A 16825-nucleotide genomic window follows, 5' to 3' on the forward strand; every position below is an offset into this window, starting at 1 on the left:
GAAAATAACTCAAAGGCAACTAATTTTTATTTAAGTCTGTAATTATATCTTTGAGGTCATTCTTAAACTTGTTACAAATACAAGGGTCTAAATGAAAAAGGCCACGACTAACATTGAAATTACAATGAAAAGTAAGTTGTATTAAAGCAGATTCTAAAAGATTTCGTGATAAGACATCTCTTGACCTTGCAATTACTGAACTACCAACCCAATTTATTCGGTGGTTGTTTTCACTTAAATGAATGAATATTGCATTAGATGTTTGCCCAGTTTTTACAGAATATTTATGCTGGCTTAGCCTTACTTCTAGGCCCTTGCTAGACTGTCCGAGATAAAATGAGGGACAATCCATACATGGAATTTTATATATTATGTTGTTGCTTTCTCTGGGGCTATTTTTTTATTAACATTCCTTTTAGTGTGTTATTATAGGAGAAAACAAGGTTGACATTAAAAGCTTTTAACAATGATTTAATGGTTTCAAATCTGTTAAAAAAAAGGCAAACTGAGAATGTTCTTAAAGTTTTCTTTCTGCGTGTTACTTACACTATAAAACTTTTTATGGGCTTTATTATAACAAATATCTAATATATGTGAAGGATAGCATAAATCTTTCCCTATTTTTCTTATGTATTCAATTTCTTTATCCAAATATTGGGGACTGACAATGCACAATGCTCGTAAAAACACAGAAGAAAAAATTGATATTTTTATGTTAAGATGGTGGCCTGAGAAGAAATGAACACAAGTTAAGTTGTTGGTCGATTTCCTATAAATACTGAATTTACATTGAAATGGTTCTCTGTGTATCAAAACATCTAAGAAAGGGAGGCAATTGTCTTTTTCTAATTCTAGAGTAAACTTATCACGAAATCTTTTAGAATCTGCTTTAATACAACTTACTTTTCATTGTAATTTCAATGTTAGTCGTGGCCTTTTTCATGTATTTGTAACATGTTTAAGAATGACCTCAAAGATATAATTACAGACTTAAATAAAAATTAGTTGCCTTTGAGTTATTTTCGTTGTAATGTATGTCTAACCTGTATTGTGAATATGTATTGTGAATATGGTTTTGTTTACCAAAGTTCTGAACAGCTGTCACCTATAATTCTTTAATTGTCTTGTCCTTGTATCTGAGATGGTTATCTTAAACTTTTAACCGCACCCATTGTTTATGCTTGTTTGGAAAGGTTACTCTCTTCCAGGTGTGTCGGATTCTAGGTACTAATCTCTTTATAATCCCTATCTGTCAGTTACACGAATCTTCTTGTTTTGTCTTTTGTCCCATGTATGTCATTTCTGCTTAGTAAAGGACGTGGAAACATCGAAAGGTCTCGCAGTAACTCCTTCGTTTATTTTTCCTTTGTTGCATATATCTTTATTTATGGATTTATCACGTTCCTAACTTTCGTGATTCAGTTATATACATACATACATACATATATATATATATATATATATATATATATATATATATATATATATATATATATATATATATATATATATATATATACATATGCATACAACCGCAGGAAAATGAAACACGATTTTAAATCCTGACCAGTGTCGCCTTTATAGCTAAGCCACCTTTTAAGAGAGGTAGTTGACAAGGTGGTTGAATAAACCTCCTTGGTAGTTGATAGACGAGGAAACACATACGAGCAGCTGTCAGGTGTGAATATTTGATTTCCAACCGTCTGTAAGTTCGTCCGTATTATCTTGCTAGCTTACATGAGAATTTCTGCCACTTGTATCAGTACTTGGAAGATGGCTTTGCAATAAAGCCAACACCAGTCAGGATTTACAACCCCGTTTCATTTTCCCGTGGTTGTTTTATATAAAGATCACGTATCACATATGCAGAATTGTGGCAACATACTCCGTTAACCTTTTTTATCAGTTACAACCCTAAATCCTTCCCTTACTTCACATCGTTTCTCTCCAGTCGATGTTCGGGAGGTGGTTCTCCGTATCCCATTTATTCCCAGCTGCTACCCTGTCTGATAAAAATGCTGGTATTATGCGGGGCTCCGTTTAAGGTCGACCATTTTAACTGAATTTTGTGTAGTCGACTTCCTCCGCTGGGTTGTCCGCGGGATTCGTTCTCAGGCAACCCCTTGGAGAGATCGCAGGAAAATAGAAAGCTGATTTTGATGAGTTGGGCGTTCTCTGACGACATTTAGGTATAAGAGTATGAATTTTTCTGCAACGCCCTTACCAGATAAAATGGTGACTTGACCTCCATTCCCTTTATGTGTGTGTGGTTTTTTTTCCTAGAACCTGTGAGTGGAGACCCACCAGCCCCCTCTGTATCACTGTGACGACAAAAGCTCTACTACATCGGTCGCTAATGTTTGGGAGAAAATGTCACCAATGATCAACTATTCACGACGTCCAAAGTGTCCCAAACTATACAGCGTCAAACCCTTATTTTTAAACTGACCATTATAATTAATTTAGGAACAATGTCAGGGACCTCCCCAAAAAAATTGCCAATCAAACAAAAAAATGATTCTGTAATGAAAATTAGACAGCCGTTCTTAGCTTTTTAATTCATTTCGGAGTATGGAAATGTGTTAGATGACCTGTAGCAACTTCTCAGGTCCAGCCATAAATAATTACACCCTGATCTGTTTATATGTTCCGAGTCCAAAGGTCTCCGTTGTTAACTAAGTCCTTTCAACACCCTACCACTATACCTGGGCGGGCTGCCTGAGGGAGAGGCCCCGTGCTGGCATAAGTCTTGCCTGCGGCTGCGTCTGCCCTGTGCCACTGCCCTAACCTTCTCGTGCATCTCCCCATTAGATCAGTATTATTTTGCTGTGCTGCAGTTCCCTTCTGCTTATCTTCCTTCTATAAGTCAGTATTTTCTCAATGGTATCAGTAATAGTGCTTACTCATTCTTTATTGAAAAAGCCTCATATGATAATTTCATCCCTTTTCAAAGCCCAAATTCTGTACAAGAATTGATCTAACAGAAGCGTTTCCAGTCAAACCAACTAATACAGTATAACGATTTACTCTGGCACTCTGGAGGCTTACTTCAGAAGTGTCCTACTATGCATTCCAGAGGCCATGAAATAGTGTTTTTCGTAAGCACATTTTAGACCGACGTATGGATTGCCTTGCTACGAAAGCACTGAATATTTCTAACATTGTCCTCATTTATGGTAGTACACTGAATTCACAGATGTGCTTGATGAAGCCGTTTACTCTTAGAATAAAAGACCAACTTCTTCTGGCCTTTCCTCAGACCGTTTCGAACAAGTGGTGCTTTTTGACGTATCTGTGACGCAGAGCAGATCCCCCTTACCTTATTTTTTAAAAACTATATATCATACCATATATTAATTTGATTTACAGAATTTCTTATGGCACAGGATATCACCACTTTTGTGGATGGTTGGGTGGCTCAGGGCAGCTTTAACCTCATTTTCCAAATAAAAAAGTTAATGAAACGCATATGGCAACGCACAGTACTTCCGAAAATTAGGACGAAGTTTGAAACACTGAGTGCTTTAATGACATGGAAATCCACAAATCGACTTAAGAGTTGTTTATGATCAACACTGTCATGTCCTTTGGAATGCATGGAAGGTGTACTGTATGCAAGGGATGGTGCCTCGTGTGCATTAGCAGATGACAGCTGTGTCTGGCGTTAATGGTCCTTTCCGAACCACGAGCTGCTTACTTCTGCTAATCAAAGTATCGCCGAAATAAGTTCAAATACTAAAAATATTAGAATGTTTTCTTTATTCCATTGGCGTAATTGTTTAGACCAGGGTTTCTTGAGCTTTCTTGTGCAGCGGACCCCTTTTTTTAACATTACTGATGTAGCGGACCCCTTGATATGATAATTTCCCTCTTGGGTTTAATATATAGTACTATATATATAGTACTATATATATAGTACTAAAATGGCTACTGAATTATTTATTAATGGCGTATCTTCAACATAAATGTTTACATTTTACTTAAAATAACTGTCACAACATTATTAATTTTGAAATTTTGCACACAAATTTTAGTGAACTTAACAGCAACGCTTCCTCCTCACATTATCCTATAAAAATAGACAAATAAAAATGAATAAATAAAAATAAAAATTAAAAAAATAAGAAATAGATAAATAAAAAAATCAAATGGGTGACTATCATTTTCTGAGAGAGAGAGGAGAGAGAGAGAGAGAGAGAGAGAGAGAGAGAGAGAGAGAGATCATCGGCATAATAATGACACATGGACACAGTAAGATTAGTAAGATTTGACATGGGTGTTTCTAAAATGCAATTATCTCCACAACTCCCACTGTAACAGCGTAACGTTTCTTGCACTGACTGACTGACTGAACATGAAGGTCAACCGACATGACTGCTTTCGATTTCCGCTACCTAGAGGTAATTGAACCTCTTTGGCTTCGCTCGAACATTGAAACAAAATCAATCAATCAATCAACGATTTCCTATGACCCCCACGGGGATGCATAGGGCCTCGATGAATTCACGCCACCACACTCTGTCCTGGGCTAACTCCCGAGATCTCCCCAACAGTGGTCTCCTGCTTCCTGCCTCATTGTCCTCAACCACGCCTCCTTCGGCCTAACCTCTACCTCTCCTACCAAGGGCAACCCACCCCGGTGTATCTATCTAATATTCTTCCGAGCGACTTATTTTCATATGCTAACAATTTATTAACCTCATGCATGTTCATAATAGCCCTCAAAAACTTTTCGGATATTCCATAATGCTTCATAATACTTCCATAGTCCGTCTCGAAATACTCTCAAAGGCCTTTTCGAAATCAACAAAACAAAGACTTAACGGCGTTTTCATTTCATTAACTTCCTGCATTTAATGCCTAATTATGATCTGATCACTGCAACCCCGCCCCTTTCTAAAACCGACCTGTTCATCCCACAGAATACCATCAACCACTGGTTCCAACCTATTTAACAATACTCCACTGAATATTTATTTGCAAGGCTACGGGTGACACTGATTCCCCTCCAATTACCACACCTACTCAGATCTCCTTTCTTTGGAACCATAATGATCACACCATTCTTCCTACATAACGGTATTATCTCATTGAATAATATCTTCAAGACAAATACTAATCTATCCTCCTCCACTTTAAACACTTCCGGGAATATACCATGCTCTCCTGGTGCCTTATAGCTTTAAGCACTACATCTAGCCCGATCTCACCTTCATCAATATTTAAATCTTCCTGCGCAGGCGGTATGTCCTCTTCTGGGAGACTGGTCTATAAGAACTGTCTCCTCCAAGTGCTCTTTCCTTCTATTTCTGATTTCAATATTTTTGGTCAATAAATTACCTTCCATATCCCTGACTGGTTTATCCTTACCTTACACTTACCACCGCAAAATTAATAAATAAAATATAAAAGTCATATATCGTTCAAGAAAAAGGATTCATCGTTACGTCCGTTTTCAGTTATCAAGAACACTTAATTTTCAAGTTTAGAGTAAACGTAAAAGGTTATAACGACACTGTATTTTGCTTTTACTATTGTTATGGCTTGTTTTATCGAGTATTTAAGTCACTGACTTTTGTTGTTGTATTGAGAGTGCCAAAGGTGGTACAGAGGAGTTACGAATAACTTCCAATAACACTGACTTGGATACGACTGCTTTGAAGCTCACGACTATTACCGGTATATCTCCAATAACACCGCATTCGATCTCAGGCCAGAGAGGAACGGTATGGACGAATTGTACCTACCAATTAGTCGACATGTGAATCGCGGCTACAGATGATGAGAGATGAGAGGAAAACACCCTCATCCCAACGTAGTGACTGTCATTCTGTCTCTGAATGAATATCCCCTAGTAGTACTTTACCGACATCTTTAAAATGCAGCTACCTGGTCAACCCGTTTCATTTACGGGTCATACGGCATTTTTCAAAACAATCATATCTCTGGGCTCTTATTTGAGTACCTTGCCTTTGGTGCAATTTTGAAGGAGGATTTGGAAATCCCACTTTGGATTTGGGAGCGCTCTACAGCCGAATTTCGAGCACTTCAGGAGTAACTATTTAGGGAATCAATCATGTGGTCGTACGGCAATTTTTGCAAAGTCAAATCATATTTAGGACTTATTAAAATGTCTTGCACTTGATGAGCTTTATACTCTTAGGGGCAAAGGGTTTCAAATAAAGAAATTACTGCAACACCATAAATAATCTAACGAAAGAAGGGCTATTTTGAGATCCCAATTCCGAGATTCCCGTTGGTGTTTCTGAAGTCATTCATTCATTAATGGCTTCGTTCACAGCAAAATTATTGCGATGAGTTATTTGGGTACTTGTTTTATCGCACATTTCTCTCGGTCATCCAGAATGGGATTCCAAACCCGTCCTAGCAGTTACAATGACCCCACCTTTTAAATGTCCCGATTTACCTTGGCGCGCAAAGAGGTGGTTCCACCCACAGCCCCAGGGAACTGCAAGTGCTTACCTGGGCGTGCACGCCATCTCTCTCTCTCTCTCTCAAGTATATTGTGTGTTTTGGGAAAAATAGGTTTTTTTACTTTAAGCATTTCAGATATGTCTCTCACGTAGAGAGAATTCTTTCTCCGAAAGATAAGTTTCTCTCTCTCAAAGGTAAACAATTTAAAATGATCTCTCATTCTCTTTTACAAATGTTTTGTTTTCCTTATCTCTCCTTCTCATGCAAAGTACTCCCTCTCCCTCTCCCTCAAAAGGTTAACCGTTCACTCAAAAGGCTTCCTCACCGACACAATTCATGCGAGTATGCTAGACAGCAATCAGAGTCCATAAAATCTGAGTCATTTTTCTCCGTCCCCTCATTTCATCGGGCGGAAGAGAGGAGGAAACCTCGAACCAGTAACGTAGCACTGTCCCGTTATTGCAGAGCAGACAGAGGCCAGGAAAACGTCGATCATGATTATTTTTATTTGTTCTTGCCAGTATTTTGTTGACGTAACGACGAAGGAGGTCGGTGTAGGATTATCTGTGCAGAGTATGATTCCTTCTGGAAAGTATTGAGTACCTTGAAAATAATAATGAACTAAAAAAATCATGTTAATAGTTGTTTTTACTACAAAATACGAAGTTTTCACAGTTCTCTCCTGACGTCCATTATTCACCCGATGGATCTCCCATATACCCGACAGGTCAGGAAAGACACTCAAGGGAAATCCTTCAGAAACAAGCATTCTCTGTTGCCCGGTTAAACAATCTCTCTCTCTCTCTCTCTCTCTCTCTCTCAGTACACTAAAAATTGAATATGCTCTAACACACGTTGCATTTCGAAAGCCTAAAATAACAGTTTTGCTGGTAAATCTTTTAAATCACCATACTTATGATTCATCTCAACAAGAATTGACTTAAAGGTAATGTAACGATACAAATGAACAGCCAGGTTTCCGTTACAGTACTAATCAGCATAAGCGAGTTTGATTATATTGAAGTTTTTAGAAGCCAAAAGAATTTTCGCCTGAGCCGCGATTTTGCCAGGGACGAGATACGAAATTAAAGTATACTTATTGTTCAATCTCTCTCTCTCTCTCTAACAAATACTAAAGGTTATTTATATTAAAGTAAGGAATTGTAAAGAAACATTTGAGCCCCAAACGATAGGCTATGAAATTGTCTTCATTCTCCCGAGAATAGAACCAGAAGATTACAGTTGTCCATGTGCTGCTGATCACTGTACCTGGTCCTTGGATAACAGAATATTAGTGACCTCTGAATATACAATTTATTCCTCTAGTACTGTATTAATCAAATATTTTACGGGAGTGCAATAATTCACGGCTTTTTTCTAATATTTGATTGAAGACTTGCTTATGATGATGAATCGTGATATGCATTTCTAAAAATACCGAAATCGGCCACGTAACGTGCGATCGAAAAGGAGTTAACGTTAAACTAAATATGTTAATAAACAGATGAAGTTAAATGGTTCATGAACTAACGTTTTTGCTTCGCAAAGTCACGCATTGCTTAGTTTGTTGTGCATAAAATTGAACGAGCCACGTTAACAACAAACAGCCAGTGTCATTCAACCCGTAGCGTTCCTCTGTGTTTTGCGTTTTTGTTCCTCTTATCCATTATCATACACGAAGACCCTTCTGACCTATATGTTCGTCAGAGCGCCCTTGGCCTATTTGGCCCATATTTCTTGTAAGTCTCGTCTACTACTTTTGGAGCCTCAACTTGCAAGTAGAAGAGCCCAAACGCTGGCTGCGAGACGTCCGTCATCATCCAGAGTAACACTTACGAGAGCGTATCGGTGTTTATGAAACCTTCGGCCATAACGGTACACTTCTCAGCAACTCATCTTTCCGTGGTTGCCTAAAATGATCACGAGTGTTCTGACTGCTATTCCGTTTGCGTGCAGCTGTTCGTAAAAAAGAAAGACAGGAGCCGTCATGGACCACAAAAGCGCCTTAAGAAATGGATGGATGGATGGATTATGGAATTTAGGGCATAGCCAAGCGCCGGGACCTATAAGATCATTCAGCGCTGAAATGGAAAAGTATGGCTAGATGGAAAAAATGAGAAATGAAATGAAAATGGTAAACAGATGACAATCCTGCGCTTGAACAGGACTGTACATCAGCAAAGGCCATTTTACTCTCCCCCCAGCATTCCGATCATCCAAAGTTATGAAAGATCGTTTTGGCCAGGGGCCGCCTTAAGAAATGTTCCATGACGCACGAATGTCTCATCTCGAGGGATTTGACTCGGTTGATAATTGCTATGAATCGGTTCCTTTGCATCATAAGACAAACGGCTTTTTGAACAGGGCAAATCTTTTGCAGTTACATTCTCCAATGGATTTTAATAGTGTTCTCTGTTTCAACGACAATGAGTTTACATTATAATTTTTACGAGGAAAATATTATTATCGCCCACCTTCTTTGTAAATCCGTGCTCGGTTACAAACAGCACTACCGAAGCGTCGGGATAATGAATAGATGAACTTCGGACAGCTGCTTTATAACTGACCTTCCGAAACGAAGAAATTTAAGCTCCAAGTTGAGAAGGCGCAATGTAAGATCAGCGGCATTACAGGGAGCCATTCTTTCCAACGAAAGTTTGCCTCAGAGTAGGTCTCCTTCCAAGATAAGATTCTCATTATTGCATCATGAGCAGGCAACCTGTCCTGGAAATAGACGAGATTCGAACTGGTGAAAAGGGATTTAGTAGGCCAAAATACCATATCACTTCGCCAAATAAGCTGCGTGGAAATACGATGGATCTGAGGTATCTCGGGCCAGCGGTTCCAATCCCCAAAGCGGAGGCTGCGGATTATAAATATCATTATCATTATACCGTTAAAGGTTAAGACGATCGGCGGGTGCACTTGTGATGATTTAGTCATAATACTATTTATAATAAGTGGGTCCAGGTAAACTGGGAAGGCATTCACACCAAGAGAAAGAGACTGGGTGTTCAGTGGAGGTGCAAGGAAATAAAAACACAAAATAGATGAATGAAGACTTCTCGTTTCCTGAGTGACAACACAATGACATCCCCATTTCTCTCAGTGTCAAACTCATTTTTCATGGGAAGCTTCACATCATTGCGATCTGTGCTTTCCTTTTTTACATTCTGGTCGCCTCCTATGAAGATGGGATGACCTGGATACTTTAATTCGATTTTACAATGTCTTAAATAGGCTACCATTTACTTTGGTTAGAAATTTGTCCAGTCAGTGAATAATGTATTCAAGAATTCATCAAGTAGTTTGTTAATATGTTATCGATTCATTTTCAACTGGCTCATTTTCCTCTTATACATTTCATTTGCAGTTGGGTTTTCCTTCTTTGCACCTCCTGCCCGGGTTGAGCCTCACCAGTGCATTGCAACGAACGGATTGCTGACGATCGGCACTTGTTACAACCAACAGTCTTGCACCGACATAGGCGGTGTTGACTCGGGCAGCTGCTCGACTGGTGGCGTTTGTTGTGTCCGTAAGTAGACCTCTTCTTTTATTTAAGAATTCTGACTGATTAATTATTATATCGAGGGAATGATTTCATTCTATTTTGACTTGAGGTAGTTCGCAAAAAAAAAAAAAAAAAAAAAAAAAAAAAAAAAAAAAAGCTTTAAAATGTACTTTGCAGAACTGTCTTAGTACGTCAGAAATCTTTAGTTGTTCCATACAGGCATTGCTACTGTGTAATATTCATAATTTGTCTTAACCTCATTTATTATTTGATGGAGATAATGAGGTAAAATGGGAATGTTTCATTTCTTCCATGATGAGGCAAGGTTGCAGCTCTCATCTGCTGGTGGCCTCGCATCGTTTTCTTGCAAATCAATTTGATGTTGGTTTCAACTGTTGCAATGTAGTTTCGATTTGACATTTCCCATTAATGACATGCATTATGTACGTACCGACATGAAAGTTACATTTTTTACCATTGTATCCAAGTATTTGTAAAAGAACCATAATAAAGAGAAGCGTCATCCACTTTCACTCGAGACTCTGGGTAATGTTGCCTTTCTTCTATAGTGCCATCGGTATGCGGAAGCGTCGTGGCTCGCAACAGAACTTGGTTCGTCAACAAGGATTTCCCTGAGAAGTCCAGAGATTCGGGGGACTGCACCATTACTATCAGAAAGGAAATTCCTCGCGTAAGTACACTAAAGCTATACTGTAACATGTTGCTGCTGCTTGTGGATTATCTGCTACATCTGTAACAGAAACTAAATCGGGATTTGCAACAATGAAAAGTGTCGTTAAAACCATGTCTGACTTTTCGATCAATAATGATGATCATTTTAATCCCAGATTAAACAAGCAAGATTGGATTTCCATTCATTCCAACTGGCTAGTTCCCGTCAAGGACGTTGTCTGGACGATATGTTTGAAGTTTCCACAAAGACGAACGTTAATGGAAGAGAAGAGAAAGTAGAAATAGCGCCAAAACTCTGCGGCGACAATACTGGTCAGCATGGTAAGTGCAAGGCTACAAAGTTCGAGTTTAACGTTTAATGTAGGATACAATTCGTGCCTAAAAACGATACAAAAAAACAAACACACTCCCTCACAAGATACCCTCCCCACCATCGCTACAGATTCAGGAAGAACAAAGAAACCTCAAGGCATAATGATCACGATCATTATGTGACAAAATAAAATTAGATGTACTGTCAGCAAGAAGAAATTGTACCTCATTGTGCTTTGTTAAACTGTGCAAATTTCTTTTCATATGGCATTGTATTTTAATATGAAATCTATATTTTTATAAAAAAGGGAAATACTTTAATTTGCTCAATCACCTTGACAGTGTACGTTGACATTGAGCACGGAGATGCTGAAGTTCACGTGAAGTTGGGTTCAAGCGTCCATTCGGAAAACAGAGAATGGCGCGTCTTCATAACTCAACTTGACGAAACGCTCGCAGGTATGAACGAACGGAGTTCCTTTTCAGTCCTCCGAAATGCAGTTGAGTCTGGATAGGAGCTTGGTCATATTCCACACTCACTATTTTCTGCATATCTTTGAAGTCATTATAAGTTGCAATCAATTCAGCTGAGAGTCTTCCAAACCTAAATATCAGTAAGAGCAAAGGGATAACTAGTCTCTGTAAAAAATGTATATAACTGCATGTTTTGGTTACAAACCAATTACATTTGTTGTGATTTATGAATATTTTTGTAATTTCATTTTCATTTAATTGTCTTTCCCATAAATCATATAACATTAAGAGATATCAGCGAAAGCAGTAACTAATACTACATCACCGAAAGTAGCAGTAAATATAAGTATCGTATATGTTAAAATAATATCCAGTGTCTTAGTTTAACACTGCTCTTTTTCATCAAAGGAGACACATACTGTAGACTACAGAATTTAATTGCGTTTCTTAGATACATTGAGACTTCACCAAAGACAAACGATAAGTGAAATAAAGGGGCAATTTTTGTGCTATGTAGTATTTACTCCGTGAGTGGAGCTTGCAGAATCTCATCCACGAAACCTACTTTCTCGCAGCACCACGAGATTGCCTGCAATACCATACGGACGCTTCTAAAAAGGTCAAATCTCTCAACTTTGACGGGGACGATGACTTTACGGGTGACCTCAACTATGACATTTGCTTCACCAAACTACAGAGGTTAGTGCTCTCGTTCATAGGGAGAGGGTCGTCGCCCAGAGCTCAATCGGAGATTCAGCTCAACTGGCGTAGGTACAGACACTCTCCCCAAACTTCACACGAATTGATGGTCTTGGTACATAAGGCTTAGGGATACAAAAATAACAGGCAGAAAATGAACTTTACAAAAGCCACACTTACAAGTGACGAGATACAGCAGTACTTCAACGGATTACTTGCAACTAGGGACAAAGCAAAAGCTAAAAAAGTACGAATTCTGAAGAATTTGCATACTTTGTTGTAAATGATATACAAAATTAGCTTAGTCTTTTACAGTAGATTTTATATACGTTTGACATCACCACTCAGTGGGCTTCACCACCTATTGGTGAATCAATTTGTAAAGCTGCTATTAGTATTAATTTTTTCGATTTTTTTAAAGTTATATGTGTAATGCATATTTTTCAAGTTCATTTCAACATAGGTATTTAAATCAATCGGTGCTTTACTAACATTTTTGTTTTTAATTACAGGTCATCTGACCCTGGAGAGTCGTGTAAGCGTAAGGTTTCCAATGTGGAGATTGACCAGTCCCCATCTGTTCGTCAGGTTAGAAAGAGAAATAAGAGACGCCGTATTGCCCGCAGCTCTGAAAGTCGAGAACTCCCTCTCTATTCATCACCAGAGCAATCACTGGAAGACAAGCAAGTTAGAGAAGCCATTTCAGATGTGATTGGTCAAATTTCAAGGACAATTGATATTGAAAAGGAGGAAGGATCCTTAAATAAGGGGTCCAGTCAGCCAGATAAAAAAGAACTAAATGATGAAGAACGACCTCAGCAAAACAATGTTAAGGTTAAAACAGACGCTGACAGCACTGACAACGCCTTTCCCATGCTCTATTCGGCTGGTAATGAAGCAGTTATCAGCCAGATTCAACAAGTGGTCTTACAATTACAGCAAGAACAACTTGGCCTAGGAGGAGGTGGTGGGGGACAATTTGGTTTTGGAGGGATGGTTATAAACACAGATGAAGACTCAGTCATGTCCAGCACTCATATGGAAGATGTTGATTTAACAACTTCACTTCCTTCCACTGAGGAAATATCAAATTCCCCACAACTAACAATCAGAGAAAACTCATACATTTTATCATCTGATGACAATATCACTGGCAGCGATCATGGCATTATGACTAGTCTACATACCAGTGAAATTGACAGTTCAGTCAACAGTGTTTCCAATATTGTTAATGAACTGTTGACAAACCATGTTACTCATACAACAGAAACAGTGTATCCACTAACTGATAATCTAGCAGTTGAAGGCATAGTAATTGAAACTACTCTTTTGCCAGAAGAAGTAATGAAAAACATCCTTGTTACAGAATCCCCAGATAAGGAAACGGTACCTATAAACAATGAACAAGTCATGGATGCTATGCCTGCAAGTAGCGACAGTGAAGATAAACCTACCACCAACAGTAGCACCATTGTGACAACCGAAAGTTCTTCAATGACTAGTGATGATTTAGATTATCTTGAGTCAGAAACAACTGAAAATATTCAAGAAAATCTCGAGTTGTCAAAAGTCACGACTACAGAAGGTTATGAGGAAACTGGCATTTCTAACTCTGCACATATTGAAGCACTCTCTGCTTCTGATGATGTACTCTTAATAGAATCTCACAATAAATCAGAGCCTGGACGTCCACAGGCTGAAATCACGGTGCTGGATCCTGATTCTGTGAAAGTACATGGGGATCTTATCATCAAGGATGGACAAAGTAATGAAAATGAGAACAGCAAAGTACCAACAGCTGAAGTCACAACTAAAAGTGTACTTGGAGTGACAAGTACAACAACAGATAAACTGCCAACGGTTAACACTGAAGACATCACAACAGCATTCACAGTCATGATGGAAATGGAACAACCAATTGTTGAGAAAGATGACAACCATCCACTTGAGAGTGGAGAGAGTAGCAGTAAAGATTCAACTCCAATAGTAACTAATGGCATTGCAGGGGATACTGAAACTAATGCTGAAGATCAGGCCAATGGCGGTATTCAGTGGCTCATACTTGATGATGGTAGTTCCGACGTCAAAGAAGTCAGTAAACAAGAAGTTTCCCTACCACCTGATGTGATAGTTTCTTCTGACATAGGATTTGGATTTTACAATGAAGGCACAGAAAATTCACCACTACCATCAACCAACAAAAAGAATGGGGAACAAAGCTTTGGTAATCTTGCTGAAGACACTGATTTACTGGAATCGGAACTTAATGTGAGTAATGATAACGATGATATGATAAACCCAGATCATTTTAGTAGTGAAAGTCCAGTTTCCATAACTTCGTCTCCTGCACCTTCTAGTACTATTAGTACTACTGTGGCTTCTACTTCCCTTACAACTGATATTACTTTCTCTTCTACTGGTGCTGCTACTTCTACAATTATCTCTTCCACAACAACTGTCACCACCACTCCCACTAGTGCTTCCACTACAACCACCACGACTACGCCATCTACTACTTCCACAACAACTACCATGACTACTCCATCTACTACTTCCACAACAACTACCACTGCTGATCAACCAGAAGGGACTTCACATGACCAAACAATTGGAAATAATATAAATAATGTAGAAGATTTATCTACATCTTTAGAGAATAACAGCCATTTTGATAATGAAGTGGAAAAAACAGATGAAACGAAAGAAACAGCTATGATTGAAGAAGACCATATGCTACATGAAGTTGACAATTCTAGTAATGTGGAAGGAGAGAAAACACTAGAAACAGTAGAGAGCAATATATCTGGAAATGAAGCTACTGCTAACTCAGTCCCAGAAGCCATTATGTTTGATACAGAAAATAGTCTGCCTGCAACAGTTCCTGGCAGTGTATCTAACGCAGACACTAGTAATGTTCTTGGCACGATTCATACTGGTGCATCAGAAACAACTGAAAACGCTGAGTATGAAATAAATATTGATGACTCAGCTGATACAGGGGAAGCAAAACCCACCAATATGTCTGATGCTGGGGAGATGGAAATAAATATCTTTTCTGAAACAGAAGCTGGCAATATTTCAGATTCTTTGGTAAAAGACAGCATTTCGCACATAAATGACAAACATTCTTCAGATGATCAAGAATCTCATCTAGAGGATAATACAACTGGCGATATGACACCTACCGAAGATGATAACGTTCCAGAAAATGATAGCCATGTCAGTTCTACAGTGCATGCTGAGCATCCCCCCATCAACGAGGCCGTCCTTGTCCTCTCAGCAAATGAGGAACCTGTACATCAGGTGGACATTTCCATAGCAGCTGAGCCTGTTACTGTTACTGTGGCTGACACCAACACTGAAAGTAGCATTGTCAATGAATTGGATGCCAGTGTTGCGGACAGTGAAGACACTCTTCTCGTAAGCTACCCATCAGACGAGGAACGATGCGGTGGATCATTTTTGAAAGTTAGAGAGGACGTTATCTGTGGAGGACTCCTTAGGCAAGAAGCAATTGAAGAAAAAGATTACGAAGATGGTAAGAGCTGGTATCCACATAACCATTTTTTTATTTCTCTCTCACTTCTGATATAGCTATTCATCCAGTTCAGTTGTAAGATTGCACTTTTTCTAAAAAAAAAAAAATTCTAATCTATATCAAAACTGCTTTTACAGATCGGTTCGATGATGTAGAACGCATAAGCGTTCGATCCATGGAAGGTGCAACTCGAAGTTTGAGGTTCCAGCTTCAGTATGAGACAGATTGTCCCGAAATGAAGGTAGAAACCACAACCGCACCACCCGTCAGAAAGACCGTGACACTCCTGCAGTACCTTCTTGGGTGGTATCGATAGCTGAAGGGCGCGATGCCTATCTCTTCAGAATTTTTTGGAAAGAGGTCTTATTTCCAAAAGCTTGGAGTAGGAATTTTACGCAGAGCATTAATGTATATCGGTCCGCAGAACAATTTAGTGTTCCAGTGTCTGCAAATTATAGCAAACAGATTAAGGGTGCCATGATACAATAGATAAAACTATAAACGTCAATGTTGTCAAAATATGTCAGTTCTGGGATTACGTCTAACAGACAAAATATCTCATACTACATGATATGAATTATATTCTTCTACAAATTAAAATGAAATAAATAAGATATAACATTTCTAGAGGAGTTCAAGTATAAAATGCTCCTAGATTCTGATATTCTTGTAGCGCAATTGATTCTGTTATTGGTGCGTTTATACATCACAATCAATACATAAAAAAACATCCCTCTGATTCAGTTCTGAGCATTAACTTGATTAAAGATCACTAGACCAATGTCGCATGAAGTATTTCTGTGACCAATTATGTATTATATATATTATATTATTAATATTATACATATTATAATATACAATAATTATATATATATATATACATAGACCAATGTCGCATGAAGATTTCTGGACCCAATTCGTATATATATATATATCTATATATATCGATAATATATATATATAGATATACTATATATATATATTATACACTAGACCAATGTCGCATGAAGTATTTCTGTGAACCAATTATGTATGTATATATAATATATATATATATATATATATATATATATATAATATATATATATATATATATATAATATATAATATATATATATATACATTTTTTTTTCATACATATAATTACCTTCAAAGCAGTTATG

At 38.2% G+C, this 16825-nt stretch overlaps 1 protein-coding gene across 1 annotated transcript in view; it reads left to right on the top strand.

Moving 5' to 3' along the window:
• The window catches only part of LOC135219516 (serine-rich adhesin for platelets-like), a 43679-nt gene extending 27224 nt beyond the window's left edge, over positions 1 to 16455 (top strand). Inside the window, exons 2-8 of the mRNA XM_064256345.1 lie at positions 9809 to 9970; positions 10516 to 10637; positions 10795 to 10960; positions 11294 to 11410; positions 12001 to 12124; positions 12637 to 15662; positions 15800 to 16455. Of these exons, the coding sequence (XP_064112415.1) occupies positions 9809 to 9970; positions 10516 to 10637; positions 10795 to 10960; positions 11294 to 11410; positions 12001 to 12124; positions 12637 to 15662; positions 15800 to 15978 (3896 nt within the window). The 3' untranslated portion in view covers positions 15979 to 16455. The remainder of the gene's footprint in view (positions 1 to 9808; positions 9971 to 10515; positions 10638 to 10794; positions 10961 to 11293; positions 11411 to 12000; positions 12125 to 12636; positions 15663 to 15799) is intronic.
• The last annotated feature ends 370 nt before the right edge of the window (positions 16456 to 16825 follow it).

The sequence above is a fragment of the Macrobrachium nipponense genome, chromosome 1 (assembly GCF_015104395.2).
Source record: "Macrobrachium nipponense isolate FS-2020 chromosome 1, ASM1510439v2, whole genome shotgun sequence".
In the NCBI taxonomy this organism is placed as follows: Eukaryota; Metazoa; Arthropoda; class Malacostraca; order Decapoda; family Palaemonidae; genus Macrobrachium; species Macrobrachium nipponense.